Source organism: Lepidochelys kempii, chromosome 4, assembly GCF_965140285.1.
Source record: "Lepidochelys kempii isolate rLepKem1 chromosome 4, rLepKem1.hap1, whole genome shotgun sequence".
NCBI classification, from domain to species: Eukaryota; Metazoa; Chordata; order Testudines; family Cheloniidae; genus Lepidochelys; species Lepidochelys kempii.
Window position 1 is genome coordinate 118758631 of NC_136383.1, and position 24591 is coordinate 118783221.

The window sequence follows — 24591 nt, forward strand, 5'->3', positions numbered from 1 at the left end:
TTTCACTAAGAGGGTGGTGAAACACTGGAATGAGTTACCTAGGGAGGTGGTAGAATCTCCTTCCTTAGAGGTTTTTAAGGTCAGGCTTGACAAAGCCCTGGCTGGGATGATTTAACTGGGAATTGGTCCTGCTTTGAGCAGGGGGTTGGACTAGATGACCTTCTGGGGTCCCTTCCAACCCTGATATTCTATGATACTATGATTCGATGATTTCTAGTGAGCTGCTGAGGTATTATGCATTAATTATGTTAACAATTACAAAGAAACTGTGATATAAACACTTCTTGTTTTGACAGGGTAATTTTTATTAATAATGCACATAAATCTGTCACACCTAGTAGGCGCCAGTCCTTTTTCACACTCTAAGACTTCCTGGAGAACAAACTAGAAAGACAGAAATTAAATGAAGCTAAAGACACACACTTGCAGGTGGGTCCATTTTGGATTTTTTCAACATGATTTCCCATGGATGTGTCTCTAAAAATTAAATACATTGAGAAATACAGTAGAAAGAATATATTTACAATTATAATGGGCACTGCCAACATATCCAATAACAAAAATAAAACAAAAGCTTTTTTCATGTTTCTTGCATGCTTTTTTCCCCACAGAGATTTTTAAATATGATTTTGTTTTTTTTAAAAATACAATAAGGAAATAATTACATTCTTAATATGAGAACATTATCTTACAACATACAACCAGACCCAATTAATTTGAACGTGTCTAAAAATGAAAAACTGAAACTAAATTAAGTATTCTCTGTTAGAAAAATCAAAACACCAAAATCATCCTATAAAAAACACCTTTGGTCTTCCCAAAATTATGATCTGATATTTAAAAAAGCACCTGATACAGTAATAGGAGTTTGTTTAGGAAGCACATGTGTAACATTATCTCAGAAGACATAGAAATGCGATGATTTAAAATAGAAGAGTTTTCTCTTTAAAATGTCATACTGTCCTATTGCTGAGTTTGCCTGGTAATTTTGAAATTTCAAAACTACGAAAATACAAACTTTGTTGCTTTTTATTAAAATTTGTACAGTAAGAGTAACGCGCAAAAAATGAGTATTTCACAGCACTGAATATGTTCTGGAAAGAGGCTATTTCCGGAGTTTAGTATATTCTATATTATAATACCTTGGCCATTATATAGAATAGTCTTAGCTAGTATGCTAATTGCAAAATATTAGCAATGTACTTGCACATTTAGTTACATAATATATCATTTAGAACAGGCATTTGGGGTCCCATTCTTAAAGGTGTATGTGGCAGAATGGAAGAATCATTACATGGAGTCGTGCATCTTAGAAGCAGCCTGCAATATCTGTTTGCTTAGAGGAATTTCCACACTCATCTCAGACATGAGATAAAAATTTAACCCCACCCTCCCTACAAGTCACTCCTCACTGTGGGGAAAAAAGTTACAGAGACAATCTGGGGGAAAACAGACTCAAATTAGTTAGGCTATTGGCTGTTCAGTGTTATTGATATAGGACCACTTATTAACGACAACTGTTTCAGCATCACACATGTTGACTAGAGGCCTAATTTGCATCATAAATATGTACAGATATAAATTAAATATTTAGTGAAATATACAAATAAATAACTTTTGAAGTAAAAAGCCTAAATGAACTTACTTTTGCATCAAACTTTTTTCCTGATATTTCTGGGATACTTTATAGCACTATAGTCCATATCATGCAGCATAACTTGTGCCCTTCACCTAGAAAATGTTAAGGTCAATCTAAAATACAATACAATAGCCAGCTTTGAAAAAGAGACAATGCTGACATGTATTTCCCCACTGTATTTGCATTATTGTGGACCCTAAAAAAGGCAACAAGGCCTACTGCCATTTTGGTCCTGATCCTGCACCACTGAGGGAGCCTTGTCTTTGACTTTAATGTGTAACAGAATCAGACCCTGAGTAGTGGGCCATTATGACCCACTCTTTCAAAAGTGCTCAGGGCCCACAACTGGGGCCAGATTTTGGGGCTGCTGGGTGCTGAACATTTTAGCCTATGGTTGTAAGCCTGCAGTTTGCATGTGTGTGTAACGTCCATGGATGTCCTTTTGCACCTTACTCTGAGTTTTACATACCAGTGTACATTTATAAAGCTAAGTAAATTATTACCAATGATAGAACTGCAGGACTGGGACATCAAGTGATCTGTTTTTCCCTTGATGTCTGTATCTGCAATGTTGCCAACTCTTGTGTTTTTATCAAGAGACTGGTGATATTTGATGCTTTATTTAAAGCCCCAGCACTTGCAGACAAGTGATTATGTCAAAATTTCAACTTTAGTTTCAAGCCCTCCTGATTGTAGAGATAATCTTGAAAACGTGACCTGAGTGCATTATAAAGGCTCAAAAAACAGAAGACAAATAGAAATAACTTTTTTAAAAAACAAAAGTTTCATGATTTTTAAGCTGCTCTCAGTAATTTGACTCATGAATTTTGAACAGTTGGGGTTGGAAATAAGGCATCTGACTTTTCAGCAGAGACACATAGATAACAAAAGGAAAACAGACTTCTAATTATTCACAGACTAAAAGGAAAACCCTGTTTCTTGGCAAACAGAAAATGAGTCCTCTCTCACAAATGGTCTTGTCACTTCTTATTTCATCATCGTGTATAAAGGAGATTGGAAAATCGTATTTCCTCAAAAATATTATCCAAGTTCTGAAAGGACTGCAGAAAGCAAATACAATAGAGTTATAAAACCTGACTTTAACAATGTTAAAACAAGCAAAACAAAACTGCACGAGCCTTTTAAAGTTGCTGTTATTTAAAAATTAATTTTAGAGGCTGTCAGTGGGATTTTTTTGGGAGGTGCAGAAAGGAAGCAACATATAAAAAGGACTTTGTTGCCTTTTTTAAATCATGCCCAAATAATTTTTAGACTATATGAGAGAAACTGTTTGAAGATGACAGGTGCTTAGGAACAACAGCAACACTAAAAAGAACATATTAAAATGCATGTTTCAGAGTAGCAGCCGTGTTAGTCTGTATTCGCAAAAAGAAAAGGAGTATTTGTGGCACCTTAGAGACTAACCAATTTGTTAGTCTCTAAGGTGCCACAAGTACTCCTTTTCTTTTTATTAAAATGCATGGCAGCTTTTTGTGCCCTGATGACAAAAGCATCTGTCTAAAATGTATCAAAAAATGATTCACAGCCAAGTTGTCATTCCATGGTCGTCTCATAACCATTGAGAAAAGAGTGGTGGGGAAGAGTTCCTGACTTCCCAGCTCAAACAAGTCATGTCGTTCCTGTGGAAACATTTCTTCGATCTCCTGCCAAGTGAACAGGTAACAGCTGAATGAATCCTAACGAGCAAGCTTGTGAAAAGTCCTCTCTCAGGTGGTGGAATTCTGAAAGTAAAAATTAGCCTTAATAGTAAAACATATCTAAATGTATATGATTTTATCTGGGTCTCAAAGCGTGCACCAGTCTTGATTTCCATTCAGGACTTTTGATGCAATGGCATTTACATTGTTGTTTTAACCTCTTTCAGCAATGTAAACTTTCAGTTGCAACTATATGCTCCTTTTTACTAAGATTTTTACAAATAAAGTTGGAAATAAAGAGTTACAGATAATAAAAAGGGGCACACTCAGTTACACAATAATACAGTAGAAAGAGTACAGTCAAATGAGGGCCAAGCTACTGTTAACTGAACATAATTATAAAACCTTGTCACTTGACACCATTTTACAGATGCGTCTTTCGCAGCCTATGTCTTGGTCCATATGAAGCAAGGCCTTTAAGCAAAGGAAACAAATTTCTAATGCTTATGTTCCATTTTTCAGCTCCCATTCCTAGAAGGGAAAAATAAAAGACGAGGAAATATTATAGAAATCTAAGTGTCTATACATAAGTGTACTCTGTATGCTATTATCTAAATCACAGATAAAGATATTGAACAGAACCTGACCCAGAACTGATCCCTGTGGGACCCCTCTCAATATGCCCTTCCAGCTTGACTGTGAACCACTGATGATTACACTCTGGGAATGGTTTTCCAACCAGTTATGCACCCACCTTATAGTAGCTCCATTTAGGTTGTATTTCCCTAGTTTGTTTCTGAGAAGGTCATGTTGAGATGTTGAGACAGTATCAAAAGTCTTATTGAAGTCAAGATATATTATATCTACCACTTCCTCCCTATCCACAAGGCTTGTTACCCTGTCAAAGAAAGCTATTAGGTTTCTGGCGTAACACGCTTCGTTACTGATAAATCCATGCTGTTACTTATCCCATATCATCTTGTAGGTGTTTGCAAACTGATTGTTTAATTATTTGCTCTGTTATCTTTCTGGGTACTGAAGTTAAGTGCATGACCCAGATCTGCAAAGTTCCCGGAACAACTGCACACAAGGGCACAGGACATTGGGCAGAACATGCAGCCACAGTCTTTGGTCTGAAGTATTATCTGTGGAGCAATTACACATCTGATTCAGAACTGGGGGTGGGGGGGAGGAGAAGGGAGCGAGGTCCTTCTTCCCCCATTCCCATTGCAGAGATAGGATAATAGAAATGTAGGGCTGGAAGGGACCTCAAAAGGTCATCTAATGCAGGCCCCTGTGCTGAAGCAGGCCTAAGTAAACCAAGACCATCCCTGACAGATGTTTGTTTAACAGGTTCTTTAAAACCTTAACAATGGGGATTCCACAACCTCCCTTGATACTTAACTAAATTATCCTTATGTTAGAAAGTTTTTCTAATGCTAATTGGGCTTGATGCTGGATTCCTGAATTTGTTGCTCATTCCATAATCTTTATCTTGCTGCTGCTTAATAGCAATAATTTATCTTGTTAAGATAAATAGGTGCATCACTCCAACTGCATGATCCTTTTTGATGTTACAGTCATGGCAGTGCACCCGTGGTGACCCATAGCTGGTGTCCCTTAGGGATGCATGAACAGAACAGGCCCCAGAGTCTGAACTTTTAGATTTGAGTTGGTTCGTTAAGCATAAACTTCTCCCCGACTCCGTTACTCTCAGGAACACCCTCTCAGGCTCCTGTATTGTCAAAGATATTTCTATTAGGAAGCCGGAGGTTTGAGAGTCCCTCTGCTAGACGGGCTGCTCTGTTCTAATTCCTCCTGCTTCCCCTTTCAGAGGTGCACAATGTATGCTAGAGTAGTCTCTAACCAGACAGGCCCCAAAGCCTGGGAGATTTGCGGAGAGCAGCTACTCCAGCAGAGTGTGTGCAGCCCTGAAGTTACGCAGTGCCATATAACGCTCAAATGAGGGAAGTAACAGATAAAGGGGCTCACAGCAGAGAGAGTCAGCGCACCAGGGGTCTGATACAGAATGGACAGAGCTGGGGAAAGAGAGTAAGAGACAGACAAGGGGTAGAAATAAAAAGATAAAGAGGATCAGATAAGTATCCAAAATTTTCAGGGCTTACGCAAACACATCCTACCTATTGTGAAATGTATCCATTACTAGGGACTTTAGTGTTAGCACAGACATGAAATTGGCCTCACCTCCCACACACTATGAGGGAGGTTACATATGCTGAACCAATTCCACTCTCCGGATGCTCACAAACAACTCCCACTGATTAGTCAAATCATTAAGGGCCAAATGGCTCCCTAGGCTTACTCATAACTACACAAGGCCAAAACATTAAGTGCCAAATTCCACCCTCATATTTGTGCATTCAGCTCCCATTGGAATTAATGTGAGATGCAGATGCATAGCTGATGGTGGAATTTGGCTGTATCTAGTTTTGAATGAGTTCAGTACAGTTTGGGTTGTATTATCTAATTCAGCTAAATTTCACTGTTAATATTTGGAGTATGAGGTTTTATGAAAAGGTGACAACAGCTGTTAAATCTGAATTCAGTATGTGGAATTATTTCCCACTGATAGAAAAGTAGCTTCGTATTCTTTTAAATAGTCTAATCCTACACCCAAGATTCTTCCAGAAGAGACTCTGACTAACCAGTAGTGTTCTTTAAATCTTCCATTCACAACTAACAGAGCAGATTTTGCTGCATTTTGAGCAACTCTTGTAGGTTGTAAAATACATTAGTAAGTGAATAATTAAATTGCCAATATATAGTCTCTTTCATCCCAAGAACTTTACTTTTCTGAAATGGGGAAACTGAGGCACAGATAGGGTTAGTGACTTGCCTTATGTCACATGACAAGTTTGTGGCAGAGCAGGAGAGGACTCTCAGTTGCATGTCATAACTACTAGATGGTGCTCCCTCACTAATCCTTTGCTAAAATGCATTTGTTTGTAAATTCTGCTTTCAAACACTGCAAATATCTATAATGGATGAAAAAATATATATCTTAGCCTCAATGAAATGTTAAAATGCTTCCTAAAATACAACACGTATGGTTGTTTTAGACAAAAGAATGGAGTGCAGTATGAAGAACAGATGTGAAGGATTCTGGTTTATAACTATAGTTAGCAATGAACAGACCAAAACAACACAAAGATCTCAGACCCATGCCAGCAGTAACATCCCTTTTTATTTGCTATATGAGTTGTTCAGTAACATACCTTAACTAGCCAGTTCAGCCAGGCCCAGAGAACTGTCATGAAAATCCCATTTAACATAAAGCACAAGTAGCACGTATATTAAAGACTATATCAATGGGGTAGGAATGCAAAGTTTCATCCAGGCACTAGTCAGAACAAATTAAATTCAATGGATTTCTACTTTAATTGTACAGCAAGAGTGGTTGCTTGCACAGTGTATTTTCAATTACTACAGCCTAGAACTATTTAGCTCTTGCATCAGCTGGCAATGATTAGATCTGATATTCCTTTGATTACTAAAGCATTGGGTTTCACAACGACACTAAATACTTATTGACTAAACCCATTAGCGTAATGGTGAAAGGACTAAAGGACCAGTCTGTATCACAGGCCGTTTACAGTGAACTCCATAAAAGAACAGAGACAGATACGGAGTCAAATCTATCGTCTTAATGCAGTATTTCTGTTCTTCTGTCATCTGGTTCCCCAAATTTACTCCATCAGAGTGAAATTAATCCCTGTTCAGAGGACCAGCATGAAACCATGCACCACTTAATGTGAATGCAGACCTTGGGCCAGCCCTCTATACTGCTGTGAAATTTCACCCTTAGACATTCAAGCAGCAGGAACCCATCTTTCCCTCACCATGAATAAAGGAGAGATGAGAAACATGTCATGAGGGACAGGGGCAGAAGAAGAAAGTCAAACAATAGATGTTCTCACCTTTGCTTTTCGAAGGACATGGCCTCGACACGGTGAAGTACTTGATGAAGGAGGTTTCTTCAGCACTGCTGCACTGTTCACTGGTATTGAACATTCAGTATCACTCGTATCACAACTGGAGATAGGAGAGTTTTCCAGAGTTCGGTGCTTGAAAATCGGAGACTGACAGACAGAGCAGACAGAATGAAAATCTGAGACTGGGCAACGTTTCCTCCAAAATATTCATAAAAATAAAAATCTTCAATTGGGTAAATTTTTCTCCAGATATTCACGTAAATATTATTTATTTAAATTTAGAACTGCAGAAAACTACAAGTATTGTTTTAAAGTTATGAAAAGTACATTGACAGACAATCCTTTCAAACATGAACTACACTGATTAGGACAGCAAACGTGATTTCCTGAATAAGCAAAACAAAAGAAAGTAAATAGTTATATACTCTGTGATGGCTGCTTCAGTTCCCTCTAAATGACTAAACAACAGCGACTAGGTGGGCCACCACAGTGAACCAACACAATAACTGACCATTGAACCAACACAGTAATTTTGTCCACATTGACCCTTGTGATATTAAAGGTCTAGAGAGGTTAAGCTCTTTGGGGAAGGGACTGCATCTTATTATATGTTTGTACAGCTCCTAGCACAATGTGGCTGTGGCCTCTAGGCACTTCCACAATACAAATGGTAACACATGTTCCCTATAATTCCATACTATCAACTCAATTTCATTGTTGAACAGGACACCAGGTGCAGGAGAGCAATGGAAATAATTCAAAATAGAGCTTGGCTGCTTTATTTTCATGGCCTTTATAGATCATATGCCTGATCCGGCAAGATGCTGAACACTCTCAGCTCCTATTCCCTTTCCTGGATGTAGTAAATGCTCAGTACTCCCATCTCACAGGATCAAGTCCCACACAGTTGGGAGCTTTTCTGAAATCATTCAGCTGTGGACATACCTGTGGGCTTGAGGTTCCTGATTTGGGCTCGATTGCCAATCCCAGTGTGATGCCGCCAGCCAAGGCTTTCTTCAGGCTCTCTTTCACTTCAGTCAGTTCCAACTCCAGATTTACACGCTCTGTCTCCTTCAGCTTACATTCTTCTTCAAGCTTCCTTAACTTATCTTCAAGAATAACTTGAGTCTTCCTGCCTGAAATCCAGAGATGGGTGCTATGCCAACAACAGGCTACAGTTGATGGACTCAGTGCTAAACGGGGTTCACTTATTTACAAGTAGGGAACAAATGCTTTAAAATACTTGGCTACCCAAACAGCTACACACACTGTAAGGTTTCAGCCTCATTCAAGTAAAATGTTTCGCACTTCAGACAATGCTCAGTGCTTCATCTGGGGCAATTGTTCACTTTCTAGCCATGTTATTTTTCAGTTAGTCTCTGTACCACAAAAATGGAAGTAGCCAGTGATTTTTAAAAAATGGTGACCTTCCTTACTTCTCTGTGAGTTGCTGATAATTGTGATAGCGTCTTTTTGAGTTAAATGCGCTAATTGCACAAATATATTTGTATAGCAATTATAGTCTAATTTTACATATTTTAACACAAAAACTGAACCTCATGTTACACCTGTAGCAAGCAGTTTGGATTTTTGAAAAATACATTCCAGGCCCCAGGAAAGAATTCCATTTGGTTAGCTAGAATTCTTGGAGTGCCAGGCTCTAACACAATAAAACACCTCATACCAGCATTGACTTCAATGGCAGCTCGCAGGTCTTTCCTTTCTTTTCGGAGCTGAGCCAACCTGTTCCTCAGAGCTTCTTTTCTCCTTAATAACTCCTCCTCTTTGGTTTGTAACCTCTTCGCATCTGCCTCAACGCGGTTCTTACCATATTTATACTGATCAGCATCTATACAGAAAGATTAAAGAGTAATGATGATTTTATTCAGCTAACTCCTTCTCTGAATGGCTTAGAATCTAGGAACATCACTAATCAGAATTTGAGATGGGACAAACAAAATACAAATACCCCTGAAACTTTATGCTCTCAACTTTGTGACCTGGGCCCTTCTCCGATCTTTTTGGATAAAATAAGCAGTGAAAGAACCCTTCATCTATCCATCAAATCCAACCGCACCAAAACCTTCTGCAATGTCTGAGAAAGTTGGGTTAAGGTTTTTTCTTTTCTGTTTTCACTGGCTTTTCCCACACTCCTTGATCCCTGCTGAGATTTGAAGCACAAAAGCTGAAATAATGTGAGAAAGTCTTGTTTTCAAGAACTGTCTGGAAGAAATGGAAAATACCTGACACCTTGCAAGACACCTGTTCTAAGAATTCCTGCCTGAGAGTGCAGACAAAACAAGTTCAGAAGCATGCAAAACTTTTCCTCTGCATACCCAGACTGAATCTCTGACCTGAGACTTAACTGAATAATGAAGCTGGAAAACTCCCAGTTTTCCAGCTTCGCTCCGCCTCCATTTCTACCCCATGCAAAAGGTTGAGGTCCCCAGACATGTGCCTCTTCTCTCCCAGTGAGGATAGACTCTGACAAAATGGCAGATGTCTCACTCTCTTTTCCTCTGCCTAGGAAACTTATTGGCCTAGACTCCTCTGGCATCTTTAAGTCAGAGATGTTTACACCCCCATTTCCTGCAGAATGGGGGCTGAACCGCAGAAGATTTTTTCCCTAGATTTCAAACCTATTGGACTCCACCAAATGTCAAAGCATTTTATAACCTTCCAAATCTAGAATTAAATATTTAGATTATTAAATCCCATACTAGTATAGATTAATTTCCATAAGACACTATTACATTTGTATAAAATGTCATTAGTTTCATCTATATTATCATCATTATTAAACATTTATATTATAGTAGTACTGCAACGAGGTTGGGCCCCTAGAACTTTTCCAGAAGACTCTTCCAGAAGACCCTGGCATGAGAAATGTAATAACAGAACCTTCCAAGTAAAAATCTTGAGGTAAGAGAAGAGGGTGCTAGTACTTACTGAGGTTACTAAATGAAAAACAAGCCTGAAATTCAGCAGTCTGAGCTCTGGTCTACACTAGGAGTTGAGGTCGAATTTAGCAGCGTTAAATCAATTTAACCCTGCACCCGTCCACACGACGAAGCCCTTTTTTTCGACTTAAAGGACTCTTACAATCGATTTCCTTACTCCACCCCCGACAAGGGGATTAGCGCTGAAATCGGCCTTGCTGGATCGAATTTGGGGTACTGTGGACACAATTAGATGGTATTGGCCTCCAGGAGCTATCCCAGAGTGCTCCATTGTGACCGCTCTGGACAGCACACTCAACTCAGATGCACTGGCCAGGTAGACAGGAAAAGGCCCGCGAACTTTTGAATTTCAATTTCCTGTTTGGCCAGCGTGGCAAGCTGCAGGTGACCATGCAGGGCTCATCAGCAGAGTTGACCATGCAGAGCACATCAGCAGAGGTGACTATGATGGAGTCCCAGAATCGCAAAAGAGCTCCAGCATGGACCGAACAGGAGGTATGGGATCTGATCGCTGTATGGGGAGAGGAATCCATGCTATCAGAACTCCGTTCCAGTTTTCAAAATGCCAAAACATTTGTCAAACTCTCCCAGGGCATGAAGGACAGAGGCCATAACTGGGACTAGAAGCAGTGCCGCGTGGAACTTAAGGAGCTGAGGCAAGCCTACCAGAAAACCAGAGAGGCGAATGGCTGCTCCGGGTCAGAGCCCAAAACATGCCGCTTCTATGATGAGCTGCATGCCATTTTAGGGGGTTCAGCCACGTTGTTTGACTCCTTCAATAGAGATGGAGGCAACATGGAAGGAGGTTTTGGGGACGAGGAAGATGATGATGATGAGGTTGCAGATAGCTCACAGCAAGCAAGTGGAGAAACCGGTTTTCCCGACAGCCAGGAACTGTTTCTCACCCTGGACCTGGAGCCAGTATCCCCAAACCCACCCAAGGCTGCCTCCTGGACCTTTTATTAAAGAAATCACGAGTAAGATAGGTTTTGAAAGGAGAGGCCTACTGCTTCAACATTTTTGCCACAATCTCAAAAATTCATACCAGCAGCTAATGAATTGTGTGTTTGAACCAGTTATTTTTTGTTGTTTCCTGTTTTAGATTATTATAAAATCCTCAAGGGAGAGATCATATGCACTTATGGATTTATACAGCTCCAAGCACACAGCTGATGTTTACCTAATGATTCCATATGTTAATAAAATGATAACCAGAGATACAGGGACTGATTCTGATTTCACACCAGTTTTACATGGACTTCAATATAGTTACTCTGATGTAAGGCAGTTCAGAATCAAGTCTTCAGTCTGTCTTTCCATAGTGATGGTTATTAAAAGAATCTACCTGCTAGCACCACCAGTCTGGTCTTTACCTTGCTTGCTAGCGGGAAAGACACGTCATGTTTCCAGATGCCCAAAGTTACAAAGCAAGATCATTAAGAGATGCACTTACTCGATGCTGTGCGTTTCACACTTGATGCTGATTCAGATTTCTTCTGTTGGTTGTTTAAAATTCTCCCTTTTCCCATGATCCCATTTGCAGTTGCAGGGCTTTTTTTGCCCTTAAACTGTTTGAAAACAAAATATTTATGCAATGGTAACTATTATTGTACAGCTGGTGCCATAGTAACACTTTCACCACGAGCAAAGCTTGAAAGAATTGTTTAAAACAGTCTGCCTTCTAGCAGGCTGTTCATATGCTTAATTGATTCTGTTGGAAACAGTGCATTCTCTAGAGACTGTATCATTGAGAATTGCTTATTCAGTAAGATCAGAGGCTGGCAATCACTGGGAATTGTGAGATTCTCTCTCTCTCTTCCTGTTCCATCTGTGACAGCATCACTGTTGCTAATTTGTTCAATTTTTTTTAATCAAAACTGGCACATTTGAAGAGTGATGCTCTAATGCAGCTAAGTGGTACTTTGTAACAATTTTCTATTGCAAAGCCCTTTAAAAAACATAGTAGGGATGCACATTACTTTCATACCCATCACAAGAAGCTGTAGAACCATCAGCCTTGCCCACTCACAGTGAGGTACAATTTTAAACTGTTGCTTATATATTACAGGTCCTTATTAGGTGCATTTCCTCAGAATTGCATTGCTATAGTACATGGATGCCATTTCCAAATTAAATAATTAAAACCACACAACTTTATCCATAAGGAGTTAATCAACTGATTCTCTCCTAGGGTACCTCCAACAAAACAAACTCACTGAAAAAAGCAAAATTAGGGTGGTTTTCGTATCACATCCTTACAGTGGCTAGACACAAGCTCTAGCAAACTACTAGACAATATAAGAACATTTCAGAGCCCCGGAGAACACTCTGCTGCCAGTCTCTAGGAATGAAACCACATGGACAGACAACAAGAGCATTCTGGCCAATGACAAGTTCTGCAAAGTGCAATAGGATAGCTAGGTCATAGGGCAGTTAGGGCTTTTGAGATGATAATCAGCATCTTGGACTGTACCCAAAAGAGGAACTGGAGCCAATGCAGAGCACAGTATTAGGAGGTCGCAGTGGCCTGCCCAGTTTCAATGGGGGTTGCTATATTCTGGATTAACTGAACCTTCTATGTAGTGCTGAAGGGGAGCCCAAAGTAGAATACATTGCTGCATTCTATCCGGGCGATGACAAAGCTATGGATAACTGTGGCACTGATCCTATCCGAAAGAAAAGATTGAAACTGAACCCCCTGCAAGATGTAGTGATAGGGATGAAATTAACTTGTGCACCCTGGGTACAAAGGAACATAATCAGAGCCCCATTCACACTTTGTAACTGTTGATAAATGCGGGCTTTTAACAGCAACTACTGGACATTTATAGTAGGATATAGAAACAGTACAGTTGTGAGCTGTGCCAGATAATTTCTCTGAATGGTATGCAAAGACATAGTCCCTGTCTATTCACAGAACATTTTCTTCATGCCATACTATGGAATATTTCCTTATGTGGTCAAGATCGTAATTTCATATTTATTGCTACTCCTTTGTTGCATCCTGAGCAACAGGTTGCAAATAGAATCCAACAGGCAAGTTATTTATAGTTCTTTTCTGTCACCCTCACTCAGGCTGAGTAGCTCCTTAACCAACCAAGAAGCCCCACTGAATTCAACAAGGCCAACCCCAGCATAATATACTATACTAGAGGGGAGTAAGGGTGGCAGAATCTGGCACTTAATTACTGGAGAGCAGTCTGCAATACTGGCTAGCTGCCAGGATCGCATGTGGGTTTCCTGTTGGAGGTGTGCATGACTGAATACAGGGGTCAGAATTATCCTTTTCTTTCTCACTTGTTTTTTCCATTTAAAAAAATTATACTGCTTCCATCATTTTATCCAGCTCTTGAAACATTATCTAATTCTTCAGAGCAGTATTGCAGAATAATTTATTACAAGACACTCAATCAAAATAGCAGCTTCTTCACTAGACATGCAAACTGACTGGCTAAAACAGGGTCATGGTACTAAAAACATTATCTCTATAATTTTCTTTTAACTGGTCAGCCAGATGAGGTCTACACTAGAAATTTTTGATGGCATGGCAATGTCGGTTAGGAACATGCTTTCATTTGTAATCTTTCTACATCAGTAAAAGCAAAAGGCAAAAAATTATAAAATTATATTATAAAGGCAAAAAAGTCCTTTTTCCAGTGTAGCTTATTTTGCAACAACACACTTTTGCCAGCATAAGCTGAGTCTACAGTAGGAGTGTTTGCCATTATAGCTGTACTGGTAAACCCTTTCTCTTGTAGACTAGGCCCCAGTATTCCTAAAATGACTGAATAGGGATTTGTTAACCTAAGAGTAAAATTCACCCTTATACAAAAGGCTGACAAAAGATCTAGACAAGTGCCACTTAAACTATCTTTTGAGCCCTATTTTGAAGGCTTAAGTGTGACCTAAATGGTGCATAGCTTTTGTACTGACCCTCTACAAAGGGGTGAATTTTTTTACTACTTATTAAATGAAGGATTCAGCTGCTCTATAAAAGGTAGAGGATTGGACTCCCTGCACATACAAACAGCATCAATGTAGGAGGCTTGGATCTAAAAGTCAAGAATAATTTTTTAAAATTAAAAAGAGAAAAAAATGGTTTTGGTTGAAGCATACAGTGATGCTTATGTTATTTCAAACACTTTCCCCTTTGCAATACAATGAATAAAGGTTCTCTATTAAGTCTTGTAAATCTAAAAGTCACCTCATGTGATTCTTGTACAAAGGTCCATTTGTTCACAGACCTGTATCTACACGTATGTTCCTTACAATACATATTCTGTTTATTTGTTTCTAGATGCTTTTGAAATATACCAATAAAAAAGTCTGAACTGGTGGTGCAGAGAGTAACCTACTACTGCACTCTATTTTAGTCCAGGAAAAGATGGGCCTAAACCAATAACCCTGAACTTTGCTGCTCAGGCCCATCTCTGGTTCTAACATTAGATTCATAGTTTCGTATGCATAATTAGACCATACTAATGGTCAGGTAAGTAATACATATTATTTCAGATGCATCAAACAAGTAAAAGACTACATTCATTTTACTATTCTCTTTAAATTAGGCTAATAACCGGATTGAGAATTGCATGCCATTGTTCTTCACAATGGCTTCAGATATTGTAATATAGCTTATGACTGTAAGCAGGGAATCTTCGATTTCTCCATGGAAGAAAGCAACAGGGCAGTTAGTTAAATATAGTTACATTGTATGTTTCAGTAAACTAGTACCACAGTTAAAACTAAAATGCCAAGTATTTTATCTAATAAAAACAAATCATTTAAGGGGCCAACGCTTCAAAGGATGGTGCACAGAAATTTGCACATACAACTATTGCACGTTATAGCCCCTTAAATATTTATATGTAATATTTTTTGTTACAGTGGCAAGCTGTGCTGAAACCCCCAGTAGGAAATATGCTGAAGCCAACTTAAAGCCAGAAGAAGGCCTGCCGTTATACGGCTAAATTTTGGAAAGTTATGCCTATTGATCCAGCTACAGCACCAAGAACAAGCTAAGCAGACATTTTATGGACAAACAGGAAGACAGCACCTCTACTTCAGAATTTACTATTTAGGTGAAACTCTTACTTGTAGTGGGCCCATTTAAGTTGCAAGCATTCTAGTGTTAAAACCAGGCCAGTGAAAATAGCCCCAGATACAAACAGAATTGTGCTAAAAGGCTTTGTTACAGTATTAAACATTGTAGTACCTGAGAGCCAGATCCCCGCCCCACAGCAGAGGTGTTAGTGACAGACTGAGCAGAGGACAGATTGCATGAGACAGGGTTTTTGTAATGGTTAGAGGAGAGTTTGTCAGTAGATAACCTATTGGCTTTTCTCTCAGCAGGTGGATAGCGTGCAAAGATTTTCGGAGACGGCAAGTTATCGTACAGGCCTGCGTTATCATAAAGCACTTCTTCTCCCATATTTCTGCTACGAGAAGTAGGAAAGCCATCTTCCAATTCCCACTGCAATACACACACTTTTGCTGTTAGTAAACAAAACATCATGCAGAACCTATCCAAAATTAAAACATAAGCAGGTTATTTAGAATCATTAACACCCTCTGAGTTTAGCAAGATTTTGATTTTTCCTGACATTTGAGCCAAACTGGTCTAGAAAGACATGGGTTGCTATGGCGTGTTCGGATGACTGGGGAAAAGGGAGGATCATGTTACCTATTTCATAACCTGAATTTTCTTGTGTTTTCTGTTAAGCAGAGAAAAGGGGACTGTGATGTTACCCCTTATACTATTATTTGATTATTATTATTACTTTCCAGTTAGTAATTCTGAGAAAGAAAGCACTACAGTGCAGATGTTGATAATTACTTCCTTGTATAAGATAGGACAATAGTGGGGTACTCATGGGCAACGTAGATGAGTCTTCAGGAAAATCTCTAGGACATATTTTGCTAAACCTGGCTTGGTAATACAGATTTTCAGACCTGGCAACTATCAGAAGCTGTAAGGTTTTTCTTGAGGCCATGTGTCTTTTCAGGAACTACCGGCTGCTTGTGCCCTAGCTGCTTGTATTTTTTTTGTTGGAAAAGTATTACTTAGCTAAATACATATCCCCAATAGCTCCAGGCCATTTCCTCTTTCCATAAGAATGGAAAACTCAGTAACACTCACCGAGTGATTCACTCATTTAATCTTAAAAGAAGTTGTGGGTCTGAATGCCCAAGATCCTTCCTTAATCCACCCTGTCTGCATGAGTGCCCTCTTCAGATACAGTCCCAAGCACATATGCATCCCACTCACCAAACGCTTCGGTGTGTCCTACTCCTTAGAGATTTTTCCCTACTACTCCTCTGACATGTCATCTTGTGACATCTTATGTCTTGTTTGTGACATCTTATGTCTTGAATTTCTGTACATTTCTCTCAGTTCAGACTCAGGTCTCAAATCTGCCTTTAAGATAGAGCCCAAATGAGGAACTATGCTAAGCTGCAGCACCCCCAAACAAGGGTCTAGAGAGCATATGCCACTGTGTGCAAATATGCACTTTCCCCCTCTCTCCTACACAGGACCAGCTCTGCAGGACAATTCAGAGGGTGAGGTGGGACCACGGCCTTGCCCTCCGCCTGCTCTCCTTGGGATGAATAGCACAACTGTCAGTGGAAGCCTCGCCTTGGAGATGGATAGCCCTACTGTCAGCTGTTCCCTGGATAGTGCCATATTCCTGCAAGGGAGCACAGAGTGAGGTCTGACGGCTTGTTGCCCTTTCTTCACAACTTACAACACACAGCACAGGGCCTGGCACAATCAAGCCCTGAATTTTGCCTTGGTCTAATGAATGTTTCTTTTAAAAAATTCAAGGATTTTATTAATGGATTTGGCACAAATTGATCAACAGGCAGCTGTTTGTGTAAATATATGCCTGCTCATGAACAATTTAATTTAAACAATATGTCCCACTCCCCCAAAAGTCTCCAAATGGGAGAGAGGTTTTGTGGTTCCTGATTATGAAGAGTAGAAAACTTGAGTTCATCTGGAATCTGCCCAATGGCACTCAATGAGGTAATACAGTTTTCAGGTGTCCCTGTGTTCAACACATATAAGCCATTTGCGCTGTAAAGATTAAATTCTTACCGATCCATTTATGCAGGGAACATCATCATAATGAAGTGCCATTCCACTGGGACATGCGTAGCCATTGGTAGTGCTTCCCCGATATGGATTAGTAGATATAACACGTCTGTTCATAAAACTATGTAAAACAAAAAACACCACTTGATCCTTAGTCTTCAAGATGATTCAATGGTGCTACACCCACATTTGATTATCTGTCCTTTCTGGAAGCACAGAGCTTTTCTCTTTGTATTAAAGCTATAGATAGTTTTCCTCCTTCTGCAACCTCCGTGAAAGAAAAATAAAGCTCTGTATTTTACTCATATCCGGCTGCTAATATCTAATATCGCAACATATGGTTCTGTACCATAATCATAAGAGAAAGTGTAGGATTGTGTGAAAGCCAGGATGGAAACAGCTGTTTCCATCCTATCATGTTACATGTTAATCTGCTGATATAAACCAGTTTGCCAGACCACAATACAAATTTTTCTCCTGTGTCTATATAGGACAGAATGAAGAAGGTGTGCGTGCACATGGGGGAAGGAGAGAGGGGGAGGGGGAGAATGAGCCAAGACTTTACTACAATCATTTTAGGAACTGGAGCAAACCAAGGTCCAAATCCTGCAAATGCTGTGAGTGTGGAACTGTGAGCTGATCAAAATTTTTCAAATGATTTTTTTTCTGGCAAAGGAAGCATATATTTGAAAACCAAAATTTTCATGAAAACTTTTAGGTTCCAATCACTTTTTTCAGTTATATGAAAACTTTTCTTAGAATCTTTTGAAATGTTCTGTGCATTTTTTAAAAAATATTTTTATTTTTGGTTTGCTGCTGTGTAACTTTTGACTGGGGACTGATTATGGCATGTTGTCATGTTCTCTGGACTCCTTGCCTGGATGAGCGTGCACTCCAGCTGCCTCTCACACAGGGGTGTGAAAACTCTGAAATGGAAACTTTTTCTTATAGTTTTGAATGTTTTTAATTTTTTAAAAAGGAACAGTTTTGATCCAGCTCTTGTGGGATCCTTTATCTATGCAGACCACTACTGACTTCAGTGACGCTCCTTGTGACAACGAAGGTCTATCCATGTGAAGCAACTTGCAGATTTGGGCCCCAAGTAGCAATAAAAAAAGTTACCTACCTTTCATAACTTTGTTCTTTGAGATGTGTTCCTCATGTCCATTCCATTCTAGGTGTGTGCATGCCCATGTGCACAGTTGTCAGAGACCTTAACTGATGAAAGGGACAAGTCTTGGAGCTTGAGATGCATAAGGGTACTCTAGGATGGACTGGTTGACCTCTGACCAGCAGCCTTGTATACTGAGCTCCCCAGCCCAGGTCCGAGGTATTGGAAACTAGAGTTAGTGTCTGATTGGTCCGCCATCTCTTCTGCCTCTAGGCCTAAGATAGTGGCCACCCTTCGGAGCAGGGCTTGGTGTTCCTTAAAGTCATCCGGTGGGTTAGCACAGGAGGATCCCACCACAGCCTCATCTGGAGAGGAGGATGACGACTGAACCGCTGGGGAGCGGGGAGCCTGGGGCATCATCCCCCTCAGGGGAAGCGGGGGGCTCTCAGGGTGGGCACCTGTCTCTCCACCTCAGCGTATACTAGCGCTTCATGCACTAAGCCTGGTGCCATTTGGAGCTTGTCCAATGTGGTGACTGACGATTGGTGAGACAGGGGCATCGGCATAACTGGCACACCCCAGGCATCCCAATAGGGCCATTGTCCTGGCAGCAGGGCCAGTGAACAGAGCAGCAGAGCTGAGGTGATGCAACCTCAGGAGCCCAGTCGCAATGGTGCTGTCTCAGCGAGGGGTTGAACTCCCTCTCCGCGCTCAAGGAATCCTCCTCCAGTGACCAGGGCCTGAGTCTGGCAGCTAACTATCGCCATGGGTGACCAGTGCCTTGAGTATTCACACCGGTGCAGGGAGTAGTGGGAGCGGCACCATGTTGGGGACTGTGATCATCGGTGTGGAGAGGGTCAGCGCGAAGATGACCAGTGCCAACTATACGGCGACTGGCACTTCCCCCTGGGCGAGTCTCGACGTGAAGGCGTAGACTGGGAGCATGGTGCCGGCGATCTGTGGCAGCAAACTGGTGACCTGGGCAGATATGGAAACCAGGAGCATGGCGAAAAAGGGCTCTGCCCAGCTCCGGAGATCAGTGGCACTCACTTGCTTTCTGGCAGGCTTTCATGGCTGGCTTGCCCTCATAGGGAGCCTCTGCCGGCTCCCTCACCGCATGCGGTGCTGGCTATGGTGGGAGAGTCCTTTACTCTCTGGGCACCGGGAGCTGGGAAGGCATTGACTCTGCCATCAGGCTGCGTCCCCTACTGCTCCCTGGAGTCAGATCCCTTAGGGGGGGTAGGAGGTCCCCTTGGGGATGTGCCCCCTTGTGGCTCCAGCATGGGCAGACGGCCCGAACAGGGTCCTTTACCCAATGCCCCTTGGTCTGTCTTGCTTGGTACTGGGTCCTGCTTCTTAGACATCTTCTTGGGCACCAACAAAGGGGATGAGTGCCGTGTAGAGTCCAGTGCCGGGGGTGCTCTATGCACCGAGGCCAAAATGCTGGGCACTGCATGCAGCTGGGCTGGCTCCGAGGCTGAGCGAAGAGTGGCCTCCAGGAGGAGGGCCCTCAAATGATTGCCGTGCTCTTTTTGTGTCCTGGGACAAAAGTTCTTACACATGCGACACTTTTCTTTAACCTGGGATTCCCACCGGCACTTCAGACAGCTGCCATGCAGGTCACTAACAGGCAAAGGCCTATTACAGTCAGTGCAGGGCTTAGAATCACAGAATCATACAATATCAGGGTTGGAAGGGACCTCAGGAGGTCATCTAGTCCAACCTCCTGCTCAAAGCAGGACCAATCCCCAACTAAATCATCCCAACCAGAGCTTTATCAAGCCTGACCTTAAAAATGTCTAAGGAAGGAGATTCCACCACCTCCCTAGGGAACGCATTCCAGTGTTTCACCACCCTCCTAGTGAAAAAGTTTTTCCTAATATCCAACCTAAACCTCCCCCACTACAACTTGAGACCATTACTCCTTGTTCTGTCATCAGCTACCACTGAGAACAGTCTAGATCCATCCTCTTTGGAATCCCCTTTCAGGTAGTTGAAAGCAGCTATCAAACCCCCCCTCCTTCTTCTCTTCCGCACACTAAACAATCCCAGTTCCCTCAGCCTCTCCCCATAAGTCATATGTTCCAGTCCCCTAATCATTTTTGTTGCCCTCCACTTGACGTTTTCCAATTTTTCCACATCCTTCTTGTAGTGTGGGGCCCAAAACTGGACACAGTACTCCAGTGAGGCCTCACCAATGTCGAATAAAGGGGAACGATCACGTCCCTCGATCTGCTGGCAACGCCCCTACGTATACATCCCAAAATGCCATTGGCCTTCTTGGCAACAAGGGCACACTGTTGACTCATATCCAGCTTCTCGTCCACTGTAACCCCTAGGTCCTTTTCTGCAGAACTGCTGCCGAGCCATTTGGTCCCTAGTCTGTAGCGGTGCATGGGGTTCTTTCGTCCGAAGTGCAGGACTCTGCACTTGTCCTTGTTGAACCTCATCAGATTTCTTTTGGCCCAATCCTCTAATTTGTCTAGGTCCCTCTGTATCCTATCCCTACCCTCCAGCATATCTACCTCTCCTCCCAGTTTAGTGTCATCTGCAAACTTGCTGAGGGTGCAATGCACACCATCCTCCAGATCATTTATGAAGATATTGAACAAAACCGGCCTGAGGACCGACCCTTGGGGCACTCCACTTGATACCGGCTGCCAACTAGACATGGAGCCATTGATCACTTCCCATTGAGCCCAACAATCTAGCCAACTTTCTATCCACCTTATAGTCCATTCAGCCAGCCCATACTTCTTTAACTTGTTGGCAAGAATACTGTGGGAGACCGTGTCAAAAGCTTTGCTAAAGTCAAGGAACAACATGTCCACCGCTTTCCCCTCATCCACAGAGCCAGTTACCTCGCCACAGAAGGCAATTAGATTAGTCAGGCATGACTTGCCCTTGGTGAATCCATGCTGACTGTTCCTGATCACTTTCCTCTCCTCTAAGTGCTTCAGAATTGATTCCTTGAGGACCTGCTCCATGATTTTTCCAGGAACTAAGGTGAGGCTGACTGGCCTGTAGTTCCCAAGATCCTCCTTCTTCCCTTTTTTAAAGATGGGCACTACATTAGCCTTTTTCCAGTCGTCCGGGACTTCCCGGATTGCCATGAGTTTTCAAAGATAATGGCCAGTGGCTCTGCAATCACATCCGCCAACTCCTTTAGCACTCTCGGATGCAGCGCATCCGGCCCCATGGACTTGTGCTCGTCCAGATTTTCTAAATAGTCCCGAACCACTTCTTTCTCCACAGAGGGCTGGTCACCTCCTCCCTATGCTGTGCTGCCCAGTGCAGTAGTCCGGGAGCTGACCTTATTCGTGAAGACAGAGGCAAAAAAAGCATAGAGTACATTAGCTTTTTCCACATCCTCTGTCACTAGGTTGCCTCCCTCATTCAATAAGGGGCCCACACTTTCCTTGACTTTCTTCTTGTTGTTAACATACCTGAATAAACCCTTCTTGTTACTCTTAACATCTCTTGCTAGCTGCAACTCCAGGTGTGATTTGGCCTTCCTGATTTCACTCCTGCATCCCCGAGCAATATTTTTATACTCTTCCCTGGTCATTTGTCCAATCTTCCACTTCTTGTAAGCTTCATTTTTGTGTTCAAGATCAGCAAGGATTTCACTGTTAAGCTAAGCTGGTCGCCTGCCATATTTACTATTCTTTCTACACATCGGGATGGTTTGTCCCTGTAACCTCAATAAAGATGCTTTAAAATACAGCCAGCTCTCCTGGACTCCTTCCCCCTCATGTTATTCTCCCAGGGGATCCTGCCCATCAGTTCCCTGAGGGAGTCAAAGTCTGCTTTTCTGAAGTCCAGGGTCCATGTTCTGCTGCTCTCCTTTCTTCCCTGTGTCAGCATCCTGAACTCAACCAGCTCATGGTCACTGCCTCCCAGGTTCCCATCCACTTTAGCTTGGACTAATTCTTCCCGGTTTGTGAGCAGCAGGTCAAGAAGAGTTCTGCCCCTAGTTGGTTCCTCCAGCACTTGCACCAGGAAATTGTCCCCTACCCTTTCCAAAAACTTCTTGGATTGTCTGTGCACCGCTGTATTGCTCTCCCAGCAGATATCAGGGTGATTGAAGTCTCCCATGAGAACCAGGGCCTGCAATCTAGTAACTTCCGTGAGTTGCCGGAAGAAAACCTCGTCCACTTCATCCCCCTGGTCCGGTGGTCTATAGCAGACTCCCACCACGACATCACCCTTGTTGCTCACACTTCTAAACTTAATCCAGAGACGCTCAGTTTTTTCTGCAGTTTCATACTTGAGCTCTGAGCAGTCATACTGCTCCCTTACATACAGTGCTACTCCCCCACCTTTTCTGCCCTGCCTGTCCTTCCTGAACAGTTTGTATCCATCCATGATGTTACTCCAGTCATGTGAGTTATCCCACCAAGTCTCTGTTATTCCAATCACATCATAATTCCTTGACTGTGCCAGGACTTCCAGTTCTCCCTGCTTGTTTCCCAGGCTTCTTGCATTTGTGTATAGGCACTTGAGGTAACTCGCTGATTGTCCCTCTTTCTCAGTATGAGGCAGGAGCCCTGCCCTCTTGCATGCTCCTGCTTCCTCCCGGTATCCCACTTCCCCACTTACCTGAGGGCTTTGGTCTCCTTCCCCCAGTGAACCTAGTTTAAAGCCCTCCTCACTAGGTTAGCCAGCCTGCTTGCGAAGATGCTCTTCCCTCTCTTCGTTAGGTGGAGCCCGTCTCTGCCTAGCACTCCTCCTTCTTGGAACATCATCCCATGGTCAAAGAATCAAAAGCCCTCTCTTCAACACCACCTGCGTAGCCATTCGTTGACTTCCACGATTCGACGGTCTCTGCCCAGGCCTTTTCCTTCCCCAGGGAGAATGGACGAGAAGACCACTTGCGCCTCAAACTCCTTAAACCCGGAGACTGGGGCATGCCCTGCCTGGGGCAAAGTCCCCACCAGGACCCTAACTGCCTAACTACAGTACTAAACAGCTACTTACTAACTAATCTACAATAAACAAAACTATTTAAAGCTGGAACACGAAGTCGAAAGGGAAAGAACGGCTGATCACTTGCAAGGCAAGGGAGAGAGGCACTCTGACCAACCACCACAGGCGGTAAGAAGGAACTGAGCGGGCATAGGGCCGGCGGCACCTGATATACCGACACATGAGCGTGGCACTCAAGGGGGTGCCATAGCCAACCCTACGGATACCGCTAAGGCAAAAGTCTCCAACAACTGTGCACGTGAGCACATACACACCTAGAACGGAATCAGCATGAGCAAGCACTCGAAGAAGAACTATGATTCAGAGAGGAAATTGCTTTCACAAATGTGTAGAATGAGGAACAATGTTTTCTGCAGATATTTTTAATATTATTAACTAACCATTGTCAGCATTTAGAGCCTGGTCCTGTAAGGTACTAATACTCTCAACTCCCACTTAATTCAATAGGAAGTTGAAAGCCTTCAATACATTTCAAGATCTGATCCTCAAGAGAATGAACATACTGCAAATGTCACATCAAGCTGTAAAATAACTGAGAAAATAACTAGTGCCGTACTGTATGTTTTGACATATTACACTGTTCACAGTCTTTGATTATAATCAGAAGACATTATATATTGCTTTTGAAAATATAAACCTGGTATCTCTCTATAAATCAAATGCCAGATTAGAAAATTATTGTGCACAATGTTCACTGCTACATTTTTACTACTGATATGCTCCTTTTAGAACTCTTTCTTTGTGTGTATAGTGAAATTCACCCTACTGCAGAGGGGCCAACACAAGGCTCATGTGCTATTTAAGTCCTACTTTAAGCCCTATTTTTAGGGGTCAAATGGAACTTAAATGGCAAATAGGCACAGTGGTGAATTTCACTCTTATAGTATTATCCTATAATGATCTTGTGCAATAATCATGGTCTATTATAACATCCAGTACAGAATTCCACTATTTTCTGTATTAATGTTTCACAGCCAAAACATGTTTCCTTTGTGACAGAGGCTTTTTGATCTTCTTCCTCACAGCTGAATAAAAGTTCTTGAAGAATTTATAGTTGTTTACAATTAACAGCTTTGCATAGCATGTTTATGTTGCAATCCCTAATGTGGAAAAACTCTGATCTACTGACTCCTTGTCCTATGTAAAATTGGCAGAATCTGGCTGAGGTCCTGATCCAGCAAAAACTTA

The 24591-nt window shown here is 41.9% G+C and overlaps 1 protein-coding gene across 3 annotated transcripts in view; it reads right to left on the reverse strand.

Annotated features, from left to right (window-relative positions):
* Window positions 1-281: 281 nt before the first annotated feature.
* AFAP1 (actin filament associated protein 1) overlaps window positions 282-24591 on the reverse strand; it is a 168142-nt gene continuing 143832 nt past the window's right edge. For 2 of the 3 annotated variants that reach the window (XM_073342598.2, XM_073342599.2), the window contains 7 exons: window positions 17307-17424; window positions 15423-15680; window positions 11664-11778; window positions 8935-9099; window positions 8196-8386; window positions 7236-7397; window positions 282-3828 (listed from right to left, as the gene is read on the reverse strand). In XM_073342598.2, the coding sequence (XP_073198699.1) occupies window positions 3802-3828; window positions 7236-7397; window positions 8196-8386; window positions 8935-9099; window positions 11664-11778; window positions 15423-15680; window positions 17307-17424 (1036 nt within the window). In that variant the 3' untranslated portion in view covers window positions 282-3801. The remainder of the gene's footprint in view (window positions 3829-7235; window positions 7398-8195; window positions 8387-8934; window positions 9100-11663; window positions 11779-15422; window positions 15681-17306; window positions 17425-24591) is intronic. The other variant, XM_073342601.2, reaches the window with a different exon arrangement.